General features: G+C 52.4%; 2 protein-coding genes across 5 annotated transcripts in view; both read right to left on the reverse strand.

Moving 5' to 3' along the window:
• Positions 1–12,005, reverse strand: part of sarm1 (sterile alpha and TIR motif containing 1) — a 29,769-nt gene extending 17,764 nt beyond the window's left edge. For all 3 annotated transcript variants that reach the window (XM_072242819.1, XM_072242818.1, XM_072242817.1), the window contains exons 1-3: positions 11,309–12,005; positions 2,395–3,010; positions 407–619 (exon numbers count right to left, since the gene is read on the reverse strand). In XM_072242819.1, coding sequence (XP_072098920.1) covers positions 407–619; positions 2,395–3,010; positions 11,309–11,859 — 1,380 coding nt within the window. In that variant the 5' untranslated portion in view covers positions 11,860–12,005. The remainder of the gene's footprint in view (positions 1–406; positions 620–2,394; positions 3,011–11,308) is intronic.
• A 4,896-nt stretch (positions 12,006–16,901) lies between these two features.
• Positions 16,902–27,103, reverse strand: LOC140187529 (vitronectin-like). Of its 2 annotated transcripts, none has more exons than XM_072242889.1 (8): positions 27,025–27,103; positions 24,779–24,895; positions 22,547–22,942; positions 21,541–21,680; positions 20,204–20,360; positions 19,958–20,113; positions 17,977–18,243; positions 16,902–17,143 (listed from the first exon to the last, which is right to left on the reverse strand). In XM_072242889.1, exons 1-8 carry the CDS (start codon positions 27,083–27,085, stop codon positions 17,034–17,036), a joined length of 1,404 nt encoding a protein of 467 aa, XP_072098990.1. In that variant the 5' UTR covers positions 27,086–27,103; the 3' UTR covers positions 16,902–17,033. The 2 variants fall into 2 exon arrangements, with proteins under 2 accessions (XP_072098990.1, XP_072098991.1); XM_072242890.1 differs by having other exon boundaries at positions 24,857–24,895; positions 27,025–27,100.
• Positions 27,104–27,369: the final 266 nt, after the last annotated feature.

The following is a 27,369-nucleotide window of genomic DNA, read 5'->3' on the forward strand; positions in this document are numbered from 1 at the left end:
GTGGTTGATGCAAACATCGTCTAAGGCTAATCTTTATCATTAAAACTAGGGAATACAGCCTCAAGATTCAGGGGAATAGATTTTGGAGAGAGATGAGGGGAAACTGCTTTTCCCAGAGAGTAATGAATCTGTGGAATTCTCTGCCCAGGGAAGCAGTCAAGGTTACCTCATTAACTACATTTAAAACGGTTCGATAGATTTTTGCGCAGCTGTGGAAGTAATTCTGGGGAAAAGGAAGGTCGGTCGAGCCGGATCAGCGTGATCTTACTGAATGGCTGAGCACGCTCGATGGGTCAGATAGGTGACTCCTGCCCGTTTCTCACGAGTTCCCCAAGTGAATTCCGCACAAGCTACACGGGGCACCGACCACTCGGCCCACTCTCCCCGTGCTAGCACCCCAGCTTACCCAGAACCTCTCGCAGTACTCGGCGAATCCGACCTGCTGCAGCCAGGTCTGGACCTCGACAGGTTTCCAGTTCGGGACGGTTGGGGAGAGTCTGCGCGGGACCTCCTCTCCCAGCAAGCACAGAGCTTTCTTGGCCAGGGCGGACACGGTGCCGCAGCCCGAGTAGCTGACGATCCGCTTCAGGCTCTGTGTGGCCCCCACCTCATGCAGGACCTGGAGACAGACACACCACCCCCATCACAGAGTGCACTGACCCCAGCCAGTCTCACCCAGCCCTGGGAAGAGGGTCCAGTAGTGGCGGAGGGAGAGATGGAGTGACGGGTGGGTGGGGAGGGAGGAGAGATCTACTGGCGGGGAGGGGGATGATGCAGTGGTGAGGGAGATCCTTTGGCAGTCCTTCACACTATCCACAAATCCACCAAGCTTTGGATCATCTTCAGGCTTACTAACCCACCCATCTGCATTTTTGTCCAAGTCATTTATTATACATCGCAAACAGCAGAGGTCCCAGTACTGATCCCTGTGGAACACCACTGATCATGGGCCTCCAGTCAGAATAACACCCTCCACTACTACCCCGTCTTCAATGGGCAAGGCAATTCTGAATTCAAACTACCAAGTGTCACCGTCAGTCTTATGCATCCTCACCCCCAGATCCGCCTTCCAGGAGAGACCTTGTCAAAAGGCTATGTTGACAACATTCACAGCCCTACTCTCTGCAATCATCTCCTCAAAAATCTCAGTCATGTTAAAGGTCATGACCTGGCCACGTAAAGTTGTGGTGACTGTCCCTAATCAGATCACGTTTTTCCTAACGCTTGGAAGTCCAATCCTGAAGAATCCTCTCTAAGAACTCACTGGTCTATAATTTCCTCCTTTAAACAAAGGAACAACATTTGTTACTCTCCAGTCCTCTGGCACCTCACCCGTTGTCAGTGAGGACACAAAGACTTGGTCAAGGCCCCAGCAATCTCTCCCCCCGCCCCTGATGCCTTGGCAAATCTGGGAGAGACCCCATCAGCTCTTGGGGACTTGCACAAGTTAGTGCTCTCCCATGACCCAGCATCACCTACTTCCTGATCTCAAAATAACTCCGGACATTATCACACCCCCACACCGCTCTCCTCCTGCTGAACATCAGCACAAAGAACTCACTTCGGACCTCTCCTGCATCCTCCAGCTCCAGGCATCCTTTATCCCTGAGTGCTGTTCTCCCCCTGCTCTCACTGGACATACAGAATGTCCCTTTAATCCTTCCCACCCTCTGAGGGGAGAGGAAGACAGTGAGAGAGGAGGGGAGGTGAGTGAGGAGGGGAAGTGAGGTAGGAGGGGGAGATGAGATGGGGCAGTTGAGGGAGGACAGGTGGTGAGGGAGGAGAGCGAGGAGGGAGGAGGGGGTTGAGGGAAAAGAGAGGGGTGAGGAAAGGTGAAGGAGGAGGAACTCAGCAGGTCTGGCAGCATCTGTGCAGGAGGAAAACAATCAATGTTTCAGGCTGAGACCCTTCACAAGGTTGATGTACCATGGCTGCCAGTGAAGACGGAGGGAAGAGTGAAGATGACTTAAATTGTAAAGGGTGGTGGGGATCATTGAGGCACAGGGGGAGGGAGGGGTTAATCAGAGTTAAGGAAAAGTAGGGGTGGGGGAGCAGAGACCCTGGAATGGGAGGGGAGGGAACAATGTCTTGTTGGTGGGGGGGTGATGCCTCAGCTCTGGTCTTCAGATCCAGGGAACTTTTCACTGGATGATAGGATGGAATGGAGACAGTGAGAGAATTCCACCCTCTCCACTCTTTCTGACCTCTTTCCTCCTCCCCCTCCAACTCCTGTTCCCCCTCAGACCCTCCTCAGATACCCATTTCCTCTCCCCTTCCCCTCCCTCCTCCCTCCCACTCCTGTTCACTCCAAGACCCTCTCCACCCTCTTGACATCCCTCCTCCAACGCCCAAGTTCCCTCCCCTCCCTGCCCCTCCCCACTGCCCGCCGGGTACCTGGGTCTTATTCTGTCGGGCCTTTACGCCGGCCTCCACACACAGGTAGAAGGCTGCCATGCACTGGGCCTCCAGTCGGGAGCTGTCCAGCAGCTGAACCAGCCTCTGCAGCTCACAGGCCGTTCGGCCCTGCGAGTGCTCCGTGCTATCCAGCCAGCTCTGCACCAGCTCGTCGGGCTGCAAGGAAGCGACGAAGGGCTCGACCAGCTCCAACGTTCCCGACCGTTCCACCTCCTTCTCCACCTCCTTGTTGGTGGCCAGGACAGTGACGGCCAGGCAGGCGTGGAAGCGCACCATCCTGTCCATGGCAAAGGCCAGCGGGAAGAGCCAGTCTGCCGCCTTCTTCTCCACCATCAGCCGCTGGTTGTTGTGGCCCCCGTGCATGGCACAGTTGGCAAGGGCAGCCGCGCAGTGGCGCAGGACGACGACATCGGCACTACGGCACCAGAAGAGTATGAAGTCCAGGCCGCCATTGGTGATGAGGAGACGGGTGGTCACCTCAGAGTGCTTGAACATGTGCTGCAGAACCCCTGAGACGATGGCTGCCAGGGTGACGTCCTCCCGCTCCATGGCCAGCTGCAAAATGGCGGGCAGCTCAGTCCGCGCCAGGCGATCCCTGTGGGAGGCAATCAACTCCTTACAGAACATAGAACTGATTTCCCAATGGGCAGTACAGTAAGTCTATGAACACCAACTCACTATTTTTGCCTATCTCATTTAATTTAATTTTATACAGGACATATGTACTGTATGTACACAGTGTCATTTATAGTTTTTTATTATGTATTGCAATATACTGCTGCCACAAAACAAATTTCACAACATATACCAGTAAAAGAAACGTAGAAAACCTGCAGGACAATACAGGCCCTTTGGCCCACAAAGCTGTGCCGAACATGTCCTTACCTTAAAAATTACCTAGGGTTACTCATAGCCCTCTATTTTTCTGAGCTCCATGTACCTGTCCAGGAGACTCTTAAAAGATCCTATCGTATCCGCCTCAACCACCGTTGCAGGCAGCCCATTCCATGCACTCACCATTCTCTGCATAAAAAACTTACCCCTAACATCTCCTCTGTACCTACTTCCACGCACCTTAAAACTGTGCCCTCTCGTGCTAGCCATTTCAGCCCTGGGAAAAAGCCTCTGACTATCCACACGATCAATGCCTCTCATCATCTTATCCACCTGTATCAGGTCACCTCTCATCCTCCGTCGCCCCAAGGAGAAAAGGCCAAGTTCACTCAACTTTTTCTCATAAGACATGCTCCCCAATCCAGGCAATATCCTTGTAAATCTCCTCTGCACCCTTTCTATGGTTTCCACATCCCTTCTGTAGTGAGGCGACCAGAACTGAGCACAGTACTCCAGATGGGGTCTGACCAGGGTCCTACGTAGCTGCAAGAATACCTCTCGGCTCTTAAACTCAATCCCACTATTGATGAAGGCCAATACACCGTATGCCTTCTTAACCACAGAGTCAACCTGCGCGGCAGCTTTGAGTGTCCTGTGGACTCCGACCCCATTATTAAACCCGATTCAGGTTCTGATTGAACAAAAGCAAGTTAAGCAGTATCGAGTAAGAGCAATCTCTAATCAGGATCAGCAAGACGGATAGCGATAGGAGGCACAATCGCGATTCAAGACTCACATTTACTGTTTTTATCACCTGTACATTGAAACATCGAGTGAGATGCCTCATCTGTGTTCACAAGCAACACACCCAAAGATGTGCTGTGCACGTGTCAGCACACATCCCAGTGTCAATATGGCACGGCCACAATGCTCAGCAAACACAAACAAAACAACAGCACAACACAAACAACAGAACAACAGCACAACACAAACAACAAGAAGTTGTACAGAAGTTGGAAATCCAGAGGAACACTCACATGGAGCTGATCATAGACTTCAGGAGAAGGAAAACCAGAGGTGCTTGAGCAGTTCTTGTCAGAGGATCAGAGGAGGAGAGGGTAAGCAACTTTAAATTCCTAGGTGTTACTATTTCAGACGACCTGTCCAGGGCCCACAAATAAGTGCAATTACAAAGAAAGCAGGACCACGCCCTCTACTTCCTTGGGAGTTAGGGGAGATTTGGTATGACATCTAAAACTTCTCCAAACTTCTAAAGATGTGTAGTGGACAATATATTGACTGGCTGCATCACAGCCTGCTATGCAAACACCAATGCCATTGAATGGAAGATCTTACAAAAGTCAGTGGATATGGCCTAGTCCATCATGGGTAAAGCCCTCCCACCATTGAGCACATCTACAGAAACACTGTCGTAAGAAAGCAACATCCACCATTACAGACCCCCACCACCCAGGACATGCTTTGTTTTCACTGCTGCCATCAGGAAGGAGGTACAGGAGCCTCAGGACTCACACCACCAGGTTCAGGAACAGTTATTACTCCAAAACCATCGGACCCGTGACCAGAGGAGATAACTTCACTCAACTTCACTTGTGCCATCATTCAAATGTTCTCACAACCTACTGACTCACTTTCAAGAATTCTTCATTTCAAGTTCTCAATATTTATTTCTTTCTTTTTGGTAGTATTTGCACAGTTTGTTATCTTCTGGACTCTAGTTGGAATACCCTAGCCGGGCAGATTTACATTGATTTTGTTGTGGTTATTATTCTGTAGATTTATTGAGTATGCCCACAAGAAAATACATCTCAGGGTTGTGGGTGACGTACAAGTACTTTGATAATAGATTTACCTTGAACTTTGAACTATATGCTGGAGGAGCTCAGTAGGTTAGGCAGCATCTATGGAAAGAAAATTATTTCATTCTCCTTTACACCTGTGTTCTGGAAATGGCATTAAACGATCTTGAACTGGTTGATTTCTTGAATGCTGCTGGAGCTGCTGAGTTCCTTCAGCATTTTGCAGGTGCAAGGCAACAAAACAAGCCCTTGTTCTCCCTCCCAGCCATCTGAGACCATACACATTCTCCAGGTTCAGGCAGGCCATTTTCAGCCTCCAGTCGCCATCAGACACAGACTTGCAGATATGACCTTCCCAGTGGATTCCCAGAGATCTGCAGACGTGGGATTCTGGCCACTGGATGAGTGAGTCAGACAGGACATAATGTGGCCGCAGAACAGATGCCAGGAGAGTGCGTAGACTCCCGCGCACCAGGCTCAAAGATGTCTCCGAGAGGTTTGTAGAAATTTCTCAAGGGGGAGGGTGGGCAGCCAGAGGGTTTTGTACAGTGGTACATGCTGGAACAAATGTAAAACATGGGATGGGGTGCTGAAAGACACAGGGCAGGCTGCAGAGATGGGTTAAGAAGTGGCTGATGGAGCTCAATCCAGAGAAGTGTCAGGTGTATACTTTGGAAGGCCAAATTTGAAGGCAGAGTACAGGGTTAATGGCAGATCCAAAGTAACAGAGGAACCTTACGGTCAATAGACAATAGACAATAGGTGCAGGAGTAGGCCATTCGGCCCTTCGAGCCAGCACCGCCATTCACTGTGATCATGGCTGATCGTCCACAATCAGTATCCAGTTCCTTCCTTATCCCCATAACCTTTGATTCCACTATCTTTAAGAGCTCTATCCATCTCTTTCTTGAAGGCATCCAGAGACTTGGCCTCCACAGCCTTCTGCGGCAGAGCATTCCATATATCCACCACTCTCTGGGTGAAAAAGTTTTTCCTCAACTCCGTTCTAGATGGCCTACCCCTTATTCTTAAACTGTGGCCTCTGGTTCTGGACTCATCCATCAGCGGGAACATGCTTCCTGCCTCCAGCGTGTCCAATCCCTTAATAATCTTATATGTTTCAATAAGATCCCCTCTCAGCCTTCTAAATTCAAGAGTATACAAGCCCAGTCACTCCAATCTTTCAACATATGACAGTCCCACCATCCCGGGAATTAACCTTGTGAACCTACGCTGCACTCCTTCAATAGCAAGAACGTCCTTCCTCAAATTTGGAGACCAAAACTGCACACAGTACTCCAGGTGTGGTCTCACCAGGGCCCTGTACAGCTGCAGAAGGACCTCTTTGCTCCTATACTCAACTCCCCTTGTTATGAAGGCCAGCATGCCATTAGCTTTCTTCACTGCCTGCTGTACCGCCTGTGGTCCACGTCCATAAATCCATCAAAGGCACCGTGCAAGTTGATAGACAAGAGAAAACCTGCAGATGCTGGAGATCCGAGCCATACACAAAATGCTGGAGGAACCCAGCAGGCCAGGCAGCATCTATGGAAAAGAGTCCTTTTTTCCATAGCTGCTGCCTGGCCTGCTGAGTTCCTAAAGCATTTTGTGTGTTGCTTGGATCGATAGGGTGATTAAAGTAATGTTCGGTGTATGGTTCTTCATTACTCACTGGAATTAAGTTCAGGAGCCGCAAGGTAGTATTGCAGCTCAATAAATCTCTGGGTAGACCACACTTGGAGTATTGAGTTCAGTTCTGGTCCACTGTAGCCTTTATGGTGAAGGTGTTCTCACTCAGCTGCTGGGGAGGTAGTTTCAGAGGTTAGAATCAGTGACGAAGCAATGGTGACAGCTTCCCAAATCAGGGTGCTGTGTGATCACACGTGAAGTATTGCACTCAGTTCTGATCCCTTCATTGTAGGAAGAATGTGGAAACTTTAGAGAGGGTGCAGAGGAGATTCTTAAGATGCCATCTGTATTGAGAGCATTCCCTATGAATGTTGTGGCAATGTCTTAACTTACTCCAAGATCAATCTAAACCTCCCTTCCCACAGAGCCCTCCAATTTTCCCTCATCCATGTACCTATCTAAGAGTTTCTTAAAAGTTCCTAAACTATCTGCCTCTACTATTACCCTTGCAGCAAACTCCACACAGCCATCACTGTGTGTCAAAAAAACACTACCTCTGTCATCCGTCTGCTTTCCTACAACCACCTTAAAATTACCCCCCAGGTATTAGTCATTCCTACCCTAGGAAAAAGGCTCTGGCTGTCCACTTGATATATGTCTCTTATCATCCTGTACCACTCTCTCAAGTCATTAATCGTCCTCCTTCACTCGAGAGAGAAAAGCCCTGGCACACTCAACCTATCCTCATAAGACATGCTTTCTAAACCAGGCAGCATCCTGGTCGATCTCATCTGCACCCTCTCCAAAGCTTCCACATCCTTCTTATAATGAGGGAGGTTCAATATTCAAGGAGGGTCACGCTGTGGGAGGGGTGGTACTGAGGGAGGGTCACACTGTGGGAGAGGTGGTATTGAGGGAGGGTACACTGAGGGAGTGGTGGTACTGAGGGGAGTCACATTGTGGGAGGGGTGGTACTGAGGGAGGGTCACACTGGGAGGGGTGGTACTGAGGGAGGGTCACACTGTGGGAGAAGTGGTACTGGGGGAGGGTCACACTGGGAGGGGTGGTACTGAGGGAGGGTCACACTGAGGGGGGGTGGTACTGAGGGAGGGTCACACTGTGGGAGGGGTGGTACTGAGGGAGGGTCACACAGTGGGAGGGGTGATACTGAGGGAGGGTCACACTGAGGGAGTGGTGGTACTGAGGGAGTCACACTGTGGGAGGGGTGGTACTGACGGAGGGTCACGCTGTGGGAGGGGCGTTACTGAGGGAGGGTCTCACTGTGGGAGGCGTGGTATTGAGGGAGGGTCACACTGTGGGAGGGGTGGTACTGAGGGAGAGTCACACTTTGGGAGGGGTGGTACTGGGGGGAGTCACACTGTGGGAGGGGTGGTACTGAGGGAGAGTCACACTTTGGGAGGGGTGGGACTGACGGAGGGTCACGCTGTGGGAGGGGTGGTACTGAGGGTGGGGTGGTACTGAGAAAGGGCCACACTGTGGGAGGGACGTTTCTGAGGGAGGGTCACACTGTGGGAGGGGTGGTACTGAGGGAGAGTCACACTGTGGGAGGGGTGATACTGAGGGAGGGTCACACTGTGGGAGGGGTGGTACTGAGGGAGGGTCACACTGTGGGAGGGGTGGTACTGAGGGAGTGGTGATACTGAGGGAGGGTCACACTGTGGGAGGGGTGGTACTGAGGGAGGGTCACACTGTGGGAGGGGTGGTACTGACGGAGGGACACACTGTGGGAGGGGTGGTACTGACGGAGGGTCACGCTGTGGGAGGGGTGTTACTGAGGGAGGGTCACACTGTGGAAGGGGTGGTACTGAGGGAGGGTCACACTGTGGGAGGGGTGGTATTGAGGGAGGGTCACACTGTGGGAGGGGTGGTATTGAGGGAGGGTCACACTGTGGGAGGGGTGGTACTGAGGGAGAGTCACACTTTGGGAGGGGTGGTACTGGGGGGAGTGACACTGTGGGGGGTGGTAGTGAGGGAGGGTCACGCTGTGGGAGGGGTGTGGTACTGAGGTAGGGTCACGCTGTGGGAGGGGTGGTACTGAGAGAGGGTCACACTGTGGGAGGGGTAGTACTGAGAAAGGGCCACACTGTGGGAGGGGTGATACTGAGAGAGGGTCACACTGAGGGAGTGGTGGTACTGAGGGAGAGTCACACTGTGGGAGGGGTGGTACTGATGGAGGGTCACGCTGTGGGAGGGTCAAACTGTGGGAGGGGTGATACTGAGGGAGGGTCACACTGTGGGAGGTGTGGTCCCGAGGGAGGTATGGTACTGAGGGAGAGTCACACTGTGGGAGGGGTGGTAATGAGGGAGGGTCACACTGTGGGAGGGGTGGTACTGAGGGGTTCACACTGTGAGGGGCTGGTACCGAGGGAGGGTCACACTGTGAGAGGGGTGTTACTGGGGAAGGGTCACACTGCACTGTGAGATTGATCAACTTTACAAGAACATGGGTAACCTTAGTCATGGTTTTCTCCGGGTGCTCCAGTTTCCTCACATATTCCATAGTGGTATGGTTTAGGGTTAGAGTAGGGGTTCCCAACCTGCTGCTCACGGACCCCCTGGTTATTGATCGGGGTCCATGGTGTAAGAAAGGTTGGGAACCCCGGGGTCAGTGGGTTGTGGACAGGGAACCCCTGGGTCAGTGAGTTGTGGACAGGCTATGTTGGGAACCCCTGGGTCAGTGAGTTGTGGACAGGGAACCCCTGGGTCAGTGAGGTGTGGACAGGGAACCCCTGGGTCAGTGAGTTGCAGACAGGGAACCCCTGGGTCAGTGAGTTGTGGACAGGGAACCCCTGGGTCAGTGAGGTGTGGACAGGGAACCCCTGGGTCAGTGAGTTGTGGACAGGCTATGTTGAGAACCCCTGGGTCAGTGAGTTGCGGACAGGGAGCCCCTGGGTTAGTGAGGTGTGGACAGGGAACCCCTGGGTCAGTGAGTTGCAGACAGGGAACCCCTGGGTCAGTGAGGTGTGGACACGCTATGTTGGGAACCCCTGGGTCAGTGAGTTGTGGACAGGCCATATTGGGAACCCCTGGGTCAGTGAGTTGCAGACAGGGAACCCCTGGGTTAGTGAGGTGTGGACAGGCTATGTTGGGAACCCCTGGGTCAGTGAGTTGTGGACAGGCCATATTGGGAACCCCTGGGTCAGTGAGTTGCAGACAGGGAACCCCTGGGTCAGTGAGGTGTGGACAGGCTATGTTGGGAACCCCTGGGTCAGTGAGTTGTGGACAGGCCATATTGGGAACCCCTGGGTCAGTGAGTTGCAGACAGGGAACCCCTGGGTCAGTGAGGTGTGGACAGGGAACCCCTGGGTCAGTGAGTTGCAGACAGGGAACCCCTGGGTCAGTGAGGTGTGGACAGGCTATGTTGGGAACCCCTGGGTCAGTGAGTTGTGGACAGGCCATATTGGGAACCCCTGGGTCAGTGAGTTGCAGACAGGGAACCCCTGGGTTAGTGAGGTGTGGACAGGCTATGTTGGGAACCCCTGGGTCAGTGAGTTGTGGACAGGCCATATTGGGAACCCCTGGGTCAGTGAGTTGCAGACAGGGAACCCCTGGGTCAGTGAGGTGTGGACAGGCTATGTTGGGAACCCCTGGGTCAGTGAGTTGTGGACAGGCCATATTGGGAACCCCTGGGTCAGTGAGTTGCAGACAGGGAACCCCTGGGTCAGTGAGGTGTGGACAGGGAACCCCTGGGTCAGTGAGTTGCAGACAGGGAACCCCTGGGTTAGTGAGGTGTGGACAGGGAACCCCTGGGTTAGTGAGGTGTGGACAGGCTATGTTGGAGTCGGAAGCCTGGATACTTGTGGGCTGCCCCAGCAAATCTTTGCTGATTTGATGATGCAATTGCTGCATTTCACTGGATGTTTCAACGTGCAAGTATGTGACAAATCAAGCTGATAATCTTAATCTTAACCGTTTGGAGTGTGGGAGGAAACCCACGCGGTCACAAGGAGAACGTACAAACTCCTTACAGACAGCGGAGGAATGGAACCTGGGTCACTGGCGCTGTGAAGTGTTACATTAACCGCTACGCTGTCGTGCCACCCCATACAGCCTCTCGTATCTCGTCTTTGACATTTCGACCCTGGGAGAGCGATTCTGACCGCTTACCCTCTCTGTACCAGTCATGATTTTTAAACTTCCATCTGGTCTCCGCAGCGTCCGAAGTTCAGGTGAAAACAACCCAAGTTTTGTTCCTCCTCTGAACTTTCAATGGTACCTACCGAGGTCCCGACAGAATGAACTTGAGCAATTTCATATCCCTGCACATTGGCCCATATCCCTGGAAATCTAGGGTCCACAAACCTCTTGTTTAATGGTATTGGTCCATATCATAAAAACATAGGGAAGGAAGGGAAGTGGAGAGGAAGGGGAGGGGAATGGAGGGGAGAGGAAGAGGAGGAGAGAGGAAGAGGGAGCGGAGAGGAAGAGGATGCGAAGGGTGGTGGGCGGGGGAAGTGATGTGGGAATGGGGACGGGGGAGTGTGATGCGAAGGGTGGTGGGTGAAGGGAAGAAGGAGAAGGGGGAATTGGAGGGGTGGGAGGGGAGCACCTTTCTCTCTCTCTGTGACTCCTTTCCTCGCCCCACTCACCGGTTCTCCGTGATGAGCACCTGCTCCAGGAGTTTGCCCGCCTCATACCGGGTGTCAGTGCCCCGAGACTGCATCATCTCCACCAGCAGCTCCAAGGTTCCCTGCAGCCGGATCTCTCGGCACATGGCTGAGGCCACTTCCCTGCCCTGTCCCGGTAGTTGCCAGGCCTCCTTCACCAGATGGTGGATGTAGGCCAAGTGCGTGCGCTTTTCTTCCTCCGTCCGGTCGCTCCGCAGGGCGGACAGAGCCTCCCGCAGGTCCTGCGCCGATCCGCTGTCCGGGCCCGGCGGGCTCACCAGCTTCTTCCGCCGACTCTGGCTCAGCATGGTCCGTGGGAGCGGGATAGCACCCAGCCTGTCCGGGGCAGGAGCCGTAGAAACCCGAGACAAAACCGGGTCAGGCCCGAGGCAGGACCCACGGACACTCCGGGAGAGGACCGGAAAGAATACACACACACTCCGGGACAAGACGCACTGATACCCCAGATCAGGACCGAGACCGGACGGGACGGGATCCACGGACACCCGAAAGGACCAGGTCAGAATTAACATTCACCCGGGACCGGACAGTCGGCCCCGAAGAGAGCTTGGACAACCCTGGCTGGAAGGTGGATTCTGTCGGGTCAGCGGCCGGACTCCGGACAGCCCAGGGACGGGAGCGGCTGCCTCCAGTAACCACGGACAGCGGCAGGGACAAAGGCTCCGCAACGAGTGCGCAGCCGCAGTATGATGTCATTGGATGCGGTGAAAAATCCGTTGCTGGAAGCGGAACAGAAAAGCGGATCCCCACTCGTGTTAACTCGGAATACAGGGGGAACCCAATCGTTCTGTCCACTGACAACGTAATTTCAGTCTGAGCAAATGCGGGGCCATTCGCTCCATTGCCAATGTAAGCAGATTACTCTGGAGAATAAAGATTTTGCTTCCTGAATACTTTTGGGTGTATCTTATTGATTTTGGGCTACTGATCATGAAATTCACCGTGAAATTTCTGTATCACCTCCGAGGTCTCGTCACTCGGATAGCAAACTGTTTACTTGTGCTGTACACTACATGTACCTTGAATTATATTTTATAAACTTATTTGCGAAAATGTTTTGTTGATGTGGTGTGTGATAAACGTATCGTGGGCGCACTGCGGTCCGGAGGAACCTTGACAGTCAGATGACGATAAACTTGAACTCGAAGGCTGCCGAAAAAGTGCAGCGCAAGCCCTCGATCCTGGTGCGCCGCGCTTTCAGGCGTTTGTATCGCCTGCCTGAAGGGAGAGAGCAGAAGTGAAAATACCCGGGGTGGGAGGGGTTTGATTATTCCGCCCGCTCGGAGACGTGCAGACAGAGTCGGTGGAGAAGGATCCGGTTTCGATGATACGCTGAGCTGTCATTGCGACTCTGCAGTTTTATTTTGTGACCACAGGTAGAGCCAGACCGTGCATCTGGAAAGGATGCTCTCTCGGGTGCATTGATTAAAAATTGGTAAACTCTGACACTGACATGCCACATTTCTTTCCGCTCCTGAGGAAGTAGAGGATTTGGTGAATTTTCTAGGCCGCCGTGTGGAGATGTTTGTATCATCGTTAACCATGGTGAGGTGACACGGGGACCACGGTTGTGCTTTTGTTAAGAAAGGCTGCAAGGAAAATCCTAGGAATTAATAACCAGTTTACCTTCACCATGGACGGACCCAAGCCTGGCTGCGAGAGAAGGAGGGTTCGGCATGGGACTAGCAACCCCATTCCGTAAAAGAAACACAGAGCTACAGAAACGGAAACAGAAGCTCCAAATACTTCATCCCTGGAAGAGGGAAAATCTTCGCCTAGAAGAAGTATGAAGTCGTGTGGTGAAAGCCGAAAGACACGTGGCCGATCGTCATCCGGGACAATGGGTAGAACACGTGCACCGAAAGCCAAGTAGCAATATCACCAGGCAGGCGGTGTCGTGGCAAAGCGGAAGAGAAGCCGGCCAAAGAACTCCTGACGACGCGACCTTGAAGCTGACACCAGGAAAAATGGCGTACAACTGGGGACAACTTGAAAGGCTGACCCAGGACATGGGACTCTGGTGAGCGGCTATCGGTGGCCTGTGCTCCAGTAGGGGTGATTCTATCTTAGAGATAGGATCTATGGGTATTTAGAGAATCATGGTCTGATCAGGGACAGTCAGTATGGCTTTGTGAAGGGCAGATCGTGTTTAACAAGCCTGATACAGTTCTTTGAGGAGGTGACCAGGCATATAGATGAGGGTAGTGCAGTGGATGTGATATATATGGATTTTAGTAAGGCATTTGACAAGGTTCCACACGGTAGGCTTATTCAGAAAGTCAGAAGGCATGGGATCCAGGGAAGTTTGGCCAGGTGGATTCAGAATTGGATTGCCTGCAGAAAGGCAGAGGGCTGTGGTGGAGGGAGGACATTCGGATTGGAGGGTTGTGACTAGTGGTGTCCCACAAGGATCTGTTCTGGGACCTCTACTTTTCGTGATTTTTATTAACGACCTGGATGTTGGGGTAGAAGGGTGGGTTGGCAAGTTTGCAGACGACACAAAGGTTGGTGGTGTTGTAGATAGTGTAGAGGATTGTCAAAGATTGCAGAGAGACATCGATAGGATGCAGAAGTGGGCTGAGAAGTGGCAGATGGAGTTCAACCTGGAGAAGTGTGAGGTGGTACACTTTGGAAGGACAAACTCCAAGGCAGAGTACAAAGTAAACGACAGGATACTTGGTAGTGTGGAAGAACAGAGGGATCTGGGGGTACATGTCCACAGATCCCTGAAAGTTGTCTCACAGGTAGATAGGGTAGTTAAGAAAGCTTATGGGGTGTTAGCTTTCATAAGTCAAGGGACAGAGTTTAAGAGTTGCGAGGTAATGATGCAGCTCTAAAAAACTCTGGGTAGGCCACACTTGGAGTACTGTGTCCAGTTCTGATCTCCTCACTATAGGAAGGATGTGGAAGCATTGGAAAGGGTACAGAGGAGATTTACCAGGATGCTGTCTGGTTTACAGAGTATGGATTGTGATCAGAGATTAAGGGAGCTAGGGCTTTACTCTTTGGAGAGAAGGAGGATGAGATGAGACATGATAGAGGCATACAACATAATTAAGAGGAATAGATAGAGTGGACAGCCAGCGCCTCTTCCCCAGGGCACCACTGCTCAATACAAGAGGACATGGCTTTAAGGTAAGGGGTGGGAAGTTCAAGGGGGATATTAGAGGAAGGTTTTTTTACTCAGAGAGTGGTTGGTGCGTGGAATGCACTGCCTGAGTCAGTGGTGGAGGCAGATACACTCGTGAAGTTTAAGAGACTACTTGACGGGTATATGGAGGAATTTAAGGTGGGGTGTTATATAGGAGGCAGGGTTTGAGGGTCAGCACAACATTGTGGGCCGAAGGGCCTGTACTGTGCTGTACTATTCTATGGACAGAGGACTCCGGTGAGTTGCTGTCAGTATCCTGTGCCCCAGTAGAGGTGCTGGACAGTGGACTCGGGTGAGCTGCTGTGTCCCACCAGGGGTGATGGGCTTAAATAACTAACAGACCAGTGAGCCCGACATCTATTGCTATTGGGACAGACTCTGATAGATGGGACCTACTGTACCTGCATTTGGAGAGGCAATGACTGATTAGTAAGAGTCAGCGTGGCTTTGTGAAATCGGGCCTCACCAATTTGATTGAAGGTACATTAGGGCAATATGGTAGATGTTGTCTCTGTCAGGGTCCCACTTGGTACTTTGAGCTGGCATCCAGGTGGGCTAGCCAAACGGATACAATTGGTGGTAAGAGCAGGAGTGGTGGCAGAGGGTTGATTTTTCAGCCTGGATGCCTGTGACCGTCGTGTGCTATAGGGATCTCCTGTTTGTCATTAACAACTTCGACAGGACCGTGGGTGCCATAACTCCGCGAGTCAAATGAGCAGAATCAGACCACTTGACACAATGATTCTACCCCGCCACGCTGCCTTTCTTTTTGTTTTCAGTCCCATTCTCTCATCTTCCACATGTAGCCGTTAACCACCTCACCGATCAAAAACCTAACAGTCCCCACCTTGGCTTGGCTCCCACGGCGAATTCCACCGATTCTCCATCTTTGGATGAATTCGTTCCTCCTCATTTCTGTGTTAAAGAGGTGCCCTACTATTCTGAGACTGTGCCCTCTGGTCCTAGACTCCCTCACTATAGGAAACACCTTCTTCACGTCCACTCTATCGAGGCCTTTCAATATTCGATAGGTTTCCATGAGACCCCCGCCGCATCATTCTTCTGATCTCCAGCGACTACAGACCCGGAGACATCAAACTCTCCCGTTTTAATCCCGCGAATATTCCCCTTTTATTCTTGTGAATCTCCTCCGGACCCTCTCCGAGGTCAGAGCATTCTTCCTTCGAAACAGCGGCCAGCGTCTCGCAATATTCTAACTGTAGTCTTACTAACACCTTAAAACACTGGGAGCAGATCCTTGCTTTCACGTTCTATTTCTCTCAGAATGAACGCTTCCTTACGACTGACTCAACCTGTAATTTAACCTTCAGAGAATACTGTACCAGGACTCCCAAGACCATTTGCAACTCTGATTTCTGAATTTTCTGCACGTTTAGAAAATAGTCTAGCAACACACACAAAATGCTGGTGGAAAGCAGCAGGCCAGGCAGCATCAATGGGAAGAGGTACAATCAACGTTTCGAGTCGAGATTCTTCGTCAGGACTAACGGAAAGAAGAAATAGTAAGAGATTTGAAAGTCGAAGGGTCTCGACCCGAAACGTCGACTGTACTTCTTCCTATTGATGCTGCCTGACCTGCTGTGTTCTACCAGCACTTTGTGTGTGTTGCTTGAATTTCCAGCATCTGCAGCTTTTCTCGTGTTTACATTAGAAAATAGTCTACACCTTTATTATTTTACCAAAGTGTATGACCATTCACCTCCCTACACTATATTCCTTCTTCACCCATTCTCCCAATCTGTCAAAATCCTTCTGCAGACTCCCTGTTTCCTCAACGCTACCCGTCCCCCCCCACCTATCTCGGTATCACCTACAAACTTTCTCACAAAGCCCTCAGCTCCTTCATCCATAGCATGGGGCAAAGGACCGATTGAGCAGTACGTCTTTGGAATGTAGGAGGAAACCGGAGCACCCGGAGGAAACCCATGTGATCACGGGAGAACGTACAAACTCCTTACAGGCAGCGGAGGGATTTGAACTTGGGACTGAGAAACGCATTGAGCTGTAATAGAGTCACGCTCCCCGCCACGTGGATTATTTGAAAAAACAAAACGTTTTGGGGGCAGGGGAGGGTTAGATTGATCTTACAGTAGGTTCAAAGGTCAGCACAACATCGTGTGCTGTACTGTTCTGTGTTCTGTGACCCTCTGGTATATTGTCTCCCAATCCAGTGAGCCCTGTTCCAGAGCACCCAGCATAGTGAATCCCCATCGCCGTGGTTAAAGATTTAAACCGTTGGGAAACCTCAGTAAGTCAGTCACACCTCTGACCCCCTGACTCCGTCCACCGGATTGTTTCCTAGTTTGTGCGGTTTTACGTGTTACCCGTTCCAGCGGTCACTGAGCCCGAGATACGGTAGATGGAGATAATGACCATCACGGAGACAGGATAGTTCACATTTTATTTTCTCGCTAGTAACCTCCTTGCCCCTCACGCCTCCGCGGCCTACCCTTTGCCCCGCTACGTTCCCGGAATCTGCGGCTTAGCCTGGGACGCTGCTTTCCACGGCCGTCGTTACTCGAAAACGTCCTTGCACTTGAACCAGTACTTGGCGATGGATCGTGGATACCGGGGCCGAGCAAATGCCACCGTCTTGGTCCCCAGGTCAACCCGGTAATAGTCACCTGAAATCGCAGTGAAACACCCTGCTTAGTACAGGCGCGTCACTAACAGCGGCCTGACCGTCTCGCACGGAAATGCAACACATCTAACCACTAGACCCTACAAACGGATGCAGGGACGGCTAAGCGGATCATTGGGGTCTCCCTTCCACCCATATTTATCAGGATCGCTGCGTTCGCAGGGCCTTTACGTCGGTCCATAGCCTCCTCGACTGTCACGATGAGGCCGCTCACAGGCTGGAGGAACAACATTTTATATTCGGTCTGGTTAGCCTCCGAACTGATGGCATGAACATCGATTTCTCAAACTAATGGTAATTTCTCCCTCCCCCTTCCTTCTTCTTCAATTCCCCCACTTTTTACGGCTTCGCTTCACCTGCCTGTCTATATCCACGCTTTAGTGCCCCCCCTCTCCCCATGGTCCACTCTCCCTTCCTGACAGATTGCTTCTTCTTCCTTTCCCTCCCCCGCCCACCTGGCGTTTCCAATCATCCCTCTAACTTCCTTCCCCTTCCTGTCCAGTCCTAGTGAAGGGTCTCGGCCCGAATCGTCGGCTGTTTATTCCTCTCCATAAATACTACCTGGCCTGCTGAGTTCCTCCAGCCTTGTGTGTGTGTGTTTCACAGAGCAACACAGCACAGGCCTTTCGGCCCGTGACGTTCTGCTGATCCCTTTAATCTCCTCCAACGTCAGCCAAGCCTCAGCTTCCAGAATCGGGCTGTGACGAGCACCCCGCCCAGCTGGCGACTACGTTCTCTACTGTCTATCGATCTGCGGCAGCCCCAGTGTCAGATAGTGGGGAGAGGGAGTTCGCGGGGAGGAGGTGGAGCCGTTACCTCCGGAGAAGAAGTAGACACTCTGGCTGGGCATAAAGATGTAGGAGTCGTCTTCGTCGCTGGATGAGTACCTCCACCGCGAGCCGTTCGGCCATCCTTTCCTGCCGCGCCGACGCAGCTTCTTCCTACCGTGCCAGGACGGCTTCCTCCAGTGGTGCCGCTCAATCAGCTTACGGATCCTGAAGAGTTTCCCGATCATCGCCGAATCTATCCGGGCAGGAAGCCCACCCCAGTGAAAACCGGTGCGGAACGGCCCGGAGGTACCACCTGTAAGGGGAGGCAGAGTAGTTGGCCGGGCTCCGGAAGAGGCCAGGTATGTAACTGAAGCCGGACACTCGGCCAGAGGCATATACGGAGCCGGACACTGGGCCAGGTATGTAAGCGCAGCCGGACACTCCGATGGACGTGTATCTGGAGCAGAATGCTTAGCCAGATGTGTAGCCGCTGCCGGACACTTGGACAAGTGTGAACAAACAGAGTTACCAGACTGGGTCAGATAGCTGTCTGTGGGTCAGGGAAGTGGATAGCGGAGTGCTCTATCTATCTATCTGTGGGTCAGGGAAGCGGGTAGCGGAGTGCTCTATCTATCTATCTGCCGGGCAACGTTCCGAGCTTTTGTCCCTGCCCGGTGGAGCAGCGTGTTCACGGGGACCACAGAGGTGTGTGAGTCTACTGGCACCCCAGCGGGTGTAGCCTGGATATGGCTGAGAATATTTCATTTAGTTTCTCTTAGTTATTGTGCTTTAAAGCGATTTTTCACAATACTTGAAATAAAGTTGTTTTTTCTTTAAAGTGGGATAAGAAAACAGTTTTCTCTACTTCCTCGTCTTTAAATTTACCGTGTTAAAGAAGAGACTAAAGCCTTAGAATAGCGGGTCATCCATTTAGAACAGAGATTAGGAGGAATTTCATTAGCCAGAGGGTGGTGAATCTGTGGAATTCATTGTCACAGACGGCTGGGGAAGCCGGGTCATTGGGGATATTTAAAGCGGAGGTAGATAGGTTCTTGATTAGTAACGGTGTCACGGGTTACGGGGAAAAGGCAGGAAATGGAGTTGAACGGGATAATAAATTAACCATGAACAAACGGAATAGCAGACAGAATAGGCCGAGTGGCCTGGTTTTGCTCCTATACCTCGTGGTCGTACAAGATGGCCAGTAATGAAATGAAGCGCAGTGAAACAGTGAAATGGAAAAGTGAGACGGACGAAACTGAAGCTAAAACGGGAAGAATAAGGACGCAGAGAGAGTCATACAGTCATCGAGCACTACAGCAGAGGCACACACCCTTCAGCCCATCTAGTCCGTGCCGACCGAGCTCATAATCTGCCTAGTCCCATTGACCCGCCCACCATTGCCCTCAAAAGCCTTCCGATCCCGGTATTCTCTTAAATATTAAATAGTCAAATTTTAACCCATTTCTTCCGGCAGCTCGTTCGACAATCTCTCCTCCCTCTGGGAGACGTTTCCCCTCATGTGTCCCGTCAATAGTGCATCTTTCACCCCTGACCTCTGACCTCAAGTTCTCGTCTCGCCCAACCTCGATGGAAAAACAAGCTGTTTGCATTTACCGAATCGATACCCTTCATAACTTTGCATACTTGTGACATCTCTCCTCATTCTCCTACGCTCCAAGGAATAAGTCCTGATGAAGGTTTATCGCGCCGAAATGTCAACTGCTTAGTCCCCTCCACAGATGTCGCATGACCTGCTAAGTTCCTCCAGCCTTTTTTGTGCATTACTTTTCAACTATTCCACTTTTCCCTGTCACTCAGGACCTCAAAAGTTCTGGCAACATCCTTGTAAATTTTCTCTGCACTCTTTGAATCTTATTAATAACTTTCCAGCAGGTAGGTGACCAGAAATGCACACAGTCTTCCAAAGTTGTCCTCACCAATGTCACCACTGGAGAACCGGACACCACACTGGAGTGGGCTGGAGAAGCCCACGATCAGGAGAACAAGCCGTTGTGGAAGGTTACCTCTCCTAGGTGATCCAAAGAGCTCGGTGAAGAAGTCTTCCTCCCAGTCGAGAAGCATGAACTGGGCGTATCTCCGAAAGGGGTCAGAGATGGATGTGCTTTCGCACTCCTCTTGGCGGGGTTGGCTGCTAAAGACGTACTTCCAATAGTTACGGCCTGCAGACGAGAGGGTTGGTCAGGAACCGAGATCAGCTGTATCTGGCCAGTAGCTAAACAGCACTCAGAGGGTGGGAAATCTTGCCTTACCCTTGAAGAAGTAGACTCCCTCTTTCCCGCGGACGCCAGATGCCGGCAGTGCCAGTGCGGCGTCAACGTTGTCCGGAATTCGGGGAAAACCTTCCTTGATCAGCCTCGGGAAATCGGCTTCCATGACGCCATTGTCAAACCGCCAGTAAAACTTACCCTGGAGAAGGAGAGGCAGGTTAATCAAGTGCACCTGTCTCGGGCAAATAGCTAGACATGGCGTCAGACAAAACTCATCCACTCATTTAGGCAAGTCTCTACACTGACACTCCCTGAGTCAGACACAGTTTGCAGGTTCCTCCACACCGTCCCATCACACACTCCCGGGGTCAGACACAGAGTGAAGCTCCCTCCACACCGTCCCATCACACACTCCCGGGGTCAGACACAGAGTGAAACTCCCCCCACACCGTCCCATCACACACTCCCGGGGTCAGACACAGAGTGAAACTCCCTCCACACCGTCCCATCACACACTCCCGGGGTCAGACACAGAGTGAAACTCCCTCCACACCGTCCCATCACACACTCCCGGGGTCAGACACAGAGTGAAGCTCTCTCCACAGCGTCCCATCAGACACTCCCAGGATCAGACGCAGTGAAACTCCTTCCTCGCCGTCCCACGTCGGCCTCAGCATCCTCCCTGCTAGTCCAAAGTGCCTGCGATCGGCCCATAACCCTCCAAGCCACTCCCTTCCAAGTACCTATCAAATGCCTTTTAAGTTTTGCCTATGTTCCCAGTTCGATCCTCTCCTCCGCTGGCTCCTTCCAGGCACACACTGAGGTATGGAATGGCCAACGGCTGTACTCACTGGAGTTTGGGAGAATTGAATGGGATCTTATAGAAAGTACTGTACCGAATATTGAAAGCCTAGTGTGGGTGTGGAGAGGAAGTTTCCAACAGCGAGAGAGTCTTTGACCGGGGAGCACGGCCTCTGAGTATAGGCACGTCCACAAGAGCAGGATTTTTTTACAGACAGAGGTGGTGAATCTGTGAAATTAGATGCGACAGACGGCTGTGGAGGCCAACTCATTGGGTATACTTAAGTTGGAGGTTGCTAGGTTCTTGATTAGTGTCAAAGACTCTGGGGAGAAGTCAGGAGAATAAGGTTGACAGGGGTCATATGATAGAACGGCAGAACAGATGGATGGGCCGAATAGCTTAATTCTGCAGATCGGTCTGGGACGGTGCGTGGGTAACCCACATTTTTTATCTTCCCATCGGTCTGCTGCCTCGACACCCCTCACTAAGGATCTCAATCAATGTGAATTAACGCCGCAACGTAGAGTCAAACCCCGAGAAATGACCGCGCCTGGCCCCAGTCCGCAGCCGCTCGGACCTTGAACAGATACGTCTTTCCCTCGCAGTTTATTCGTGTGAAGGCAGCATCGATGGGGCCCTGCACTCCCCACACATCCTGAATCAGCTTCGGATATCCATCAGCTACACCTGTATCAGTCAATTCATAGAAATACTTCCCTGAGGGGAGAAGAAAGTAATGGGTCAGACACAGAGTGAAACTCCCTCCACACCGTCCCATCACACACTCCCGGGGTCAGACACAGAGTGAAACTCCCTCCATACCGTCCCATCACACACTCCCGGGGTCAGACACAGAGTGAAACTCCCTCCACACCGTCCCATCACACACTCCCGGGGACAGACACAGAGTGAAACTCCCTCCACACCGTCCCATCACACACTCCCGGGGTCAGACACAGAGTGAAACTCCCTCCACACCGTCCCATCACACACTCCCGGGGTCAGACACCGAGTGAAGCTCCCTCCACACCGTCCCATCACACACTCCCGGGGTCAGACACAGAGTGAAACTCCCTCCACACCGTCCCATCACACACTCCCGGGGTCAGACACAGAGTGAAGCTCCCTCCTCACGGTCATAGAACACACTCCCGTAGTCTGACACAGAGTGAAATTCCCACCACACTGGGGCAAAGGTTAGGGTCTCCTCCTTTACTCCTGGTTACCTCTAACCCCCCGACCACCACCCTACGGGAGGTGAGGTCGGGAATATTCGCAATACCATTCAGCCATCGGGAGTTATTTGATCGTTACGGGGGTCCGTGGAGCGAGGACTCGCTCGCTGTTGTGTGTGTATGTGTGTTGAGGGAGACGGTGCAGGGTGACCAGCGCCTGCCCACGGCCATTGGATAAAGAAGGCATACAAGACTCATCGGGGTCGTGGACAGAGACACTTGGTCAGGTGGCTGGCGTGATTCCTTTGGATCCCCCCGCACCTGGTGGGCCCAATGTCAACAGCAGCGAGACTTCAAGTCGCGCATCGATCCCAACGGTGGGACAACCCGATGGGCTGAACGACTTACCCTGAAAAGCGAAGATGGATCCATTCTTCAGATCAGTGAACGCATCAAATCGGTTATCACCGATGCACACGTTCATTGTTTCTGGATCCGGCCCCGGTTCCGTACTCGGCTCCGGTTCCACACTGGGCTCGAATTCCGGGCTCGGCTCCGGTTCCACACTGGGCTCGAATTCCGGGCTCAGCTCCGGATCCACAGTGGGTTCCGATTCCGGGCTCGGCTCCGGTTCCACAGTGGGTTCCGATTCCGGGCTCGGCTCCGGTTCTACAGTGGGTTCCGATTCCGGGTTTGGCTCCGGTTCCAAACTCGGCTCTGGTTTCAGATCGGGATAAAAATACGTCTCATTCGCGAAGATTTCATCAATTTCATCGTCCGGCAGGGCAAATTCATCCCCGCGGGCTGACCACAGAGAAAACATTGTTAGTTAATGACGCCAAACCAGCTACTTTATAAACCTGATCCTGACTTTCTCAAAACAAGCACAAAGTGAAGCTCCCTCCACACCGTCCCATCACACACTCCCGGGGTCAGACACAGAGTGTAGCTCCCTCTACACTGTCCCATCACACACTCCCGGGGTCAGACACAGAGTGAAGCTCCCTCCACTCCGTCTCATCACACACTCCCGGGGTCAGACACAGAGTGAAGCTCCCTCCACACCGTCCCATCACACACTCCCGGGGCCAGACAGAGAGTGAAACTCCCTACATACCGTCCCATCACACACTCCCGGGGTCAGACACTGAGTGAAACTCCCTCCATACTGTCCCATCACACACTCCCGGGGTCAGACACAGAGTGAAGCTCCCTCCACTCCGTCTCATCACACACTCCCGGGGTCAGACACAGAGTGAAGCTCCCTCCACACCGTCCCATCACACACTCCCGGGGCCAGACAGAGAGTGAAACTCCCTACATACCGTCCCATCACACACTCCCGGGGTCAGACACTGAGTGAAACTCCCTCCATACTGTCCCATCACACACTCCCAGGGTCAGACACAGAGTGAAGCTCCCTCCACACCGTCCCATCACACTCTCCCGGGGTCAGACACAGAGTGAAGCTCCCTCCACACCGTCCCATCACACACTCCTGGGGCCAGACACAGAGTGAAACTCCCTCCACACCGTCCCATCACACACTCCCAGGTTCAGATACAGAGTGAAGCTCCCTCCACACCATTCCCGACGCATTCTCAGAGCAGGTATCCCATTGGCTAGGTGGGATACAGACCCAGAGCGTTCAAACTTTCCTCGAATGATTAGCCTTTCATTCCTGAAATCATCCTTGCGAACCTCCTCTGAATCCTATCGAATGCCAGCACATCTTTTCCAAGATGAGGATCCCGAAACTGTTCACAATACTCAAGGTGAGGCCTCACCAGTGCCTCAGCATCACATCCCTGCTCTTGTATTCTAGACTTCTTGAAATGAATGCTAACATGGCATTTGCCTTCCTCAGCACAGACTCGCCCTGCAAGTTAACCTTTAGGGTCTTCTGTACAGGGACTCCCAAGTCCCCTTGCATCTCAGATTCCTGGATTTTCTCCCTATTTAGAGAGCAATCCACATTTATTTCTACTATCGCAGTGCTTGACCGTGCATTTTCCAACATTGTAGTTTATTTGCCACTTTCCTCCCAATCTACTAATTTGTGTAAATCCTTCTGCAGCCTTCCTGTTTCCTCAACACTACTCACCCCTCCACCAATCTTCGTATCATCTGCAAACTTCGCGACAAAGCCATCTATTTCATCATCTAAATCATCGATATACAACATAAAAAGAAGCAGTCCCATCTCCAACCCCTGCAGACTACTAGTCACTGTCAGCTAACCTGAGAAATATCCTTATATTCCCACTCACTGCCTCTTACCAAGCAGCCAACGCTCTAACCATGTTAGTAAATTTCCTGTAATACCATGGACTCTTAACTTGGTAAGCAGCCGCATGTGTGGCACCTTGTTAAAGACCTTCTGCAAGTCCAAATATACAACATCCACCGCATCCCCTTTATCTACTCTGCTTGTAATCTCCTCAAAGAATTCCAACAGTTTCGACCTTGGGTGGGGGTGTTTGTGTGTGTGCGTGTGTGCGTGTGTGTGTGTGTGTGTGTTTGTATACAGAGAATGATGCGTGTGGGACTCTGTGTGTGTTTGTGTGTGTGTGTGTGTGTGTGTGTGTGTGTGTGTGTGTGTGTGTGTGTGTGCGCGCGCGCTCTATGAGCAGACTTTACTTTTGATACAGACGGAGTGGTAATCGGAGCAGCAGCTTGAGTAGAAACCGCACAGCGCGTCACACTGACACTTCGTACCCAACTGGAAGCCAAGATCACAGCGACCGACACAGGATTCTGTTAAACAGACAGCACAAGTTCCAATTCAGTGAAGTAATCCCTCAGTGTCACTCCTCCCTCAATGTAATTCCTCACCCCCTCCGTGTAACCCTCCCTCAGTACCACCTCTCCTTAATACAACTCCTCCAACAGTGTGACTCTCCTTCAGATCACCCCTTCCACAGTGTGAACCTCCCTCACTACCGCCCCTCCCTTAGTGTGACCCTCCTTCAGCACCACCCCTCCCGGTGTGACCCTCCCTCAGTACCGCACCTCCCACAGTGTAACCCTCCCTCAGTACCACCCCTCCCACATTGTGACCCTCCCTCAGTAACACCCCTCCCACTGTGTGACCTTCCCCTCAGTACCACCCCTCCCACAGTGTGACCCTCCCTCACTACCGCCCCTCCCTTAGTGTGACCCTCCTTCAGTACCACCCCTTCCACAGTGTGACATTCCCCTTAGTACCACCCCTCCCACAGTGTGACCCTCCCTCGGTACCATCCCTCACACAGTTTGACCCTCCCTCAGTACCACCCCTCCCACAGTGTGACCCTCCCTCAGTACCAACCCTCCCACAGTGTGACCCTCCCTCAGTAACACCCCTCCCACAGTGTGACCTTCCCCTCAGTACCACCCCTCCCACAGTGTGACCCTCCCTCACTACCGGCCCTCCCTTAGTGTGACCCTCCCTCAGTACCACTCCTTCCACAGTGTGACATTCCCCTTAGTACCACCCCTCCCACAGTGTGACCCTCCCTCGGTACCATCCCTCACACAGTTTGACCCTCCCTCAGTACCACCCCTCCCACAGTGTGACCCTCCCTCAGTACCAACCCTCCCACAGTGTGACCCTCCCTCAGTAACACCCCTCCCACAGTGTGACCTTCCCCTCAGTACCACCCCTCCCACAGTGTGACCCTCCCTCACTACCGGCCCTCCCTTAGTGTGACCCTCCCTCAGTACCACTCCTTCCACAGTGTGACTCTCCCTCGGTACCACCCCTCCCACTGTGTGACCCTCCCTCAGTACCACCCTTCCCACAGTGTGACCCTCCCTCAGTGCCAGCCCTCCCACAGTGTGAATCTGCTTCAGTACCACCCTCCTCCCCCCCCGCAGTGTGACCTTCCCCTTAGTACCACCCCTCCCACTGTGTGACCCTCGCTCAGTACCACTCCTTCCACAGTGTGACCCTCCCTCGGTACCACCCCTCCCACAGTGTGACTCTCCCTCAGTAACACCCCTCCCACAGTGTGACCTTCCCCTTAGTACCACCCCTCCCACTGTGTGACCCTCCCTCAGTACCACCCTTCCCACAGTGTGACCCTCCCTCAGTGCCAGCCCTCCCACAGTGTGAATCTGCTTCAGTACCACCCTCCTCCCCCCCGCAGTGTGACCCTCTCTTGGGGTTGCCCCGCCACTGCAGTGCTCCACTGTCCAACAAGACAGGGGAAGAGATGGAGAGAGAGGTAGATTGAGAGAGATGGAGTGAGAGGGGGAGAGACAGAGAGAGAGATTGAGAGAGAGAATGAAGGGGGGAGATGGAGAGAGAACCATCTAAAGAGAGAGAAGTGGGGCGAGAGAGAGGGAGGGGGAAATGGGAGACAGACACAGGCATGGAGAAGGAGAGATCAAGATTGCGAGCTGCTCACAGACCCAGAGTTTAGATTTCTACTTTTCTCAACCTCTGGGAACCGCATCTGCCAGCCACTGGGAGCGCAGTGGGGGCACGAAATGCGTTTGGGCTTGAACACGGTGCACAGATTCCTCCTGGTGTCCCTGGATTAGCAGCAGAGGGGGAGAACCTCTCACACCTATTCATCCCCACAATCCCCACCCCTTGTGAAGGAGCACATTAGCCTCAGAGCCCACAGAACCAGCGCAAGAGAAAGTCACCCTTGGTGTCAAGGTTGTCAAATCTTTCCCACGTCAGTTGTGGTGCGGTGGCGTTCAACCTGAGGTGGGTGTGCGCTCTCGAGGCCTGTACTGCACTGAATTGTACTGTCATGTTGTGTGTTTTATCTGGATAAACTGGGTCTCTCATCGATTCATTCCTGCCCTGACTAAAAGAAAACCCATCATCGGTGGTTGGGACACGCGATTGCCAACTGAACCCCAACAGCGGAGCGGGCGAGCGTCGGCATTACCTTCAGCGGCAGCGGCGGAGCTGAGGAACGAAAATATGACGAGAACAATCCGCAGCTCCATGGCCAAAGATCTGCTCGAGTCTGGAATGGGATCTCGGGATTTAACCACCTTGTGTTTGAGTTGTTGGGACATTTGTTTAAACTTCTAGTAATGTTTAGCGAAAGATCGATTTTTCATTTTTGTAAATCGGCAAAATCCTTTGATATTCTTCGGGAATGAAGATTTGTTTACGTTACAGATCGCTGACCCGTTTGCTGTGAATTTCCTCCCGTGAAATTCAGCGTGAATGTGTCCGGCAAGCCAGAGAAAATGTTGTTAAGTGTTTGGGTTCCCGTTGCTTCCGG

The sequence above is a fragment of the Mobula birostris genome, chromosome 25, assembly GCF_030028105.1.
Source record: "Mobula birostris isolate sMobBir1 chromosome 25, sMobBir1.hap1, whole genome shotgun sequence".
Taxonomy (NCBI): Eukaryota; Metazoa; Chordata; class Chondrichthyes; order Myliobatiformes; family Myliobatidae; genus Mobula; species Mobula birostris.

What these genes read in the sequence shown, in the direction of transcription:
- LOC140187529 (XM_072242889.1), bottom strand. Translation starts at nt 27,085, where the DNA reads ATGGAGCTGCGGATTGTTCTCGTCATATTTTCGTTCCTCAGCTCCGCC. An exon ending in CTCCGCCGCTGCCGCTGAAG is followed by an intron (nt 24,896 to 27,024) that starts GTAATGCCGACG and finishes TCTGTTTAACAG; the next exon opens with AATCCTGTGTCGGTCGCTGT. An exon ending in CCACTCCGTCTGTATCAAAA is followed by an intron (nt 22,943 to 24,778) that starts GTAAAGTCTGCT and finishes CTCTGTGGTCAG; the next exon opens with CCCGCGGGGATGAATTTGCC.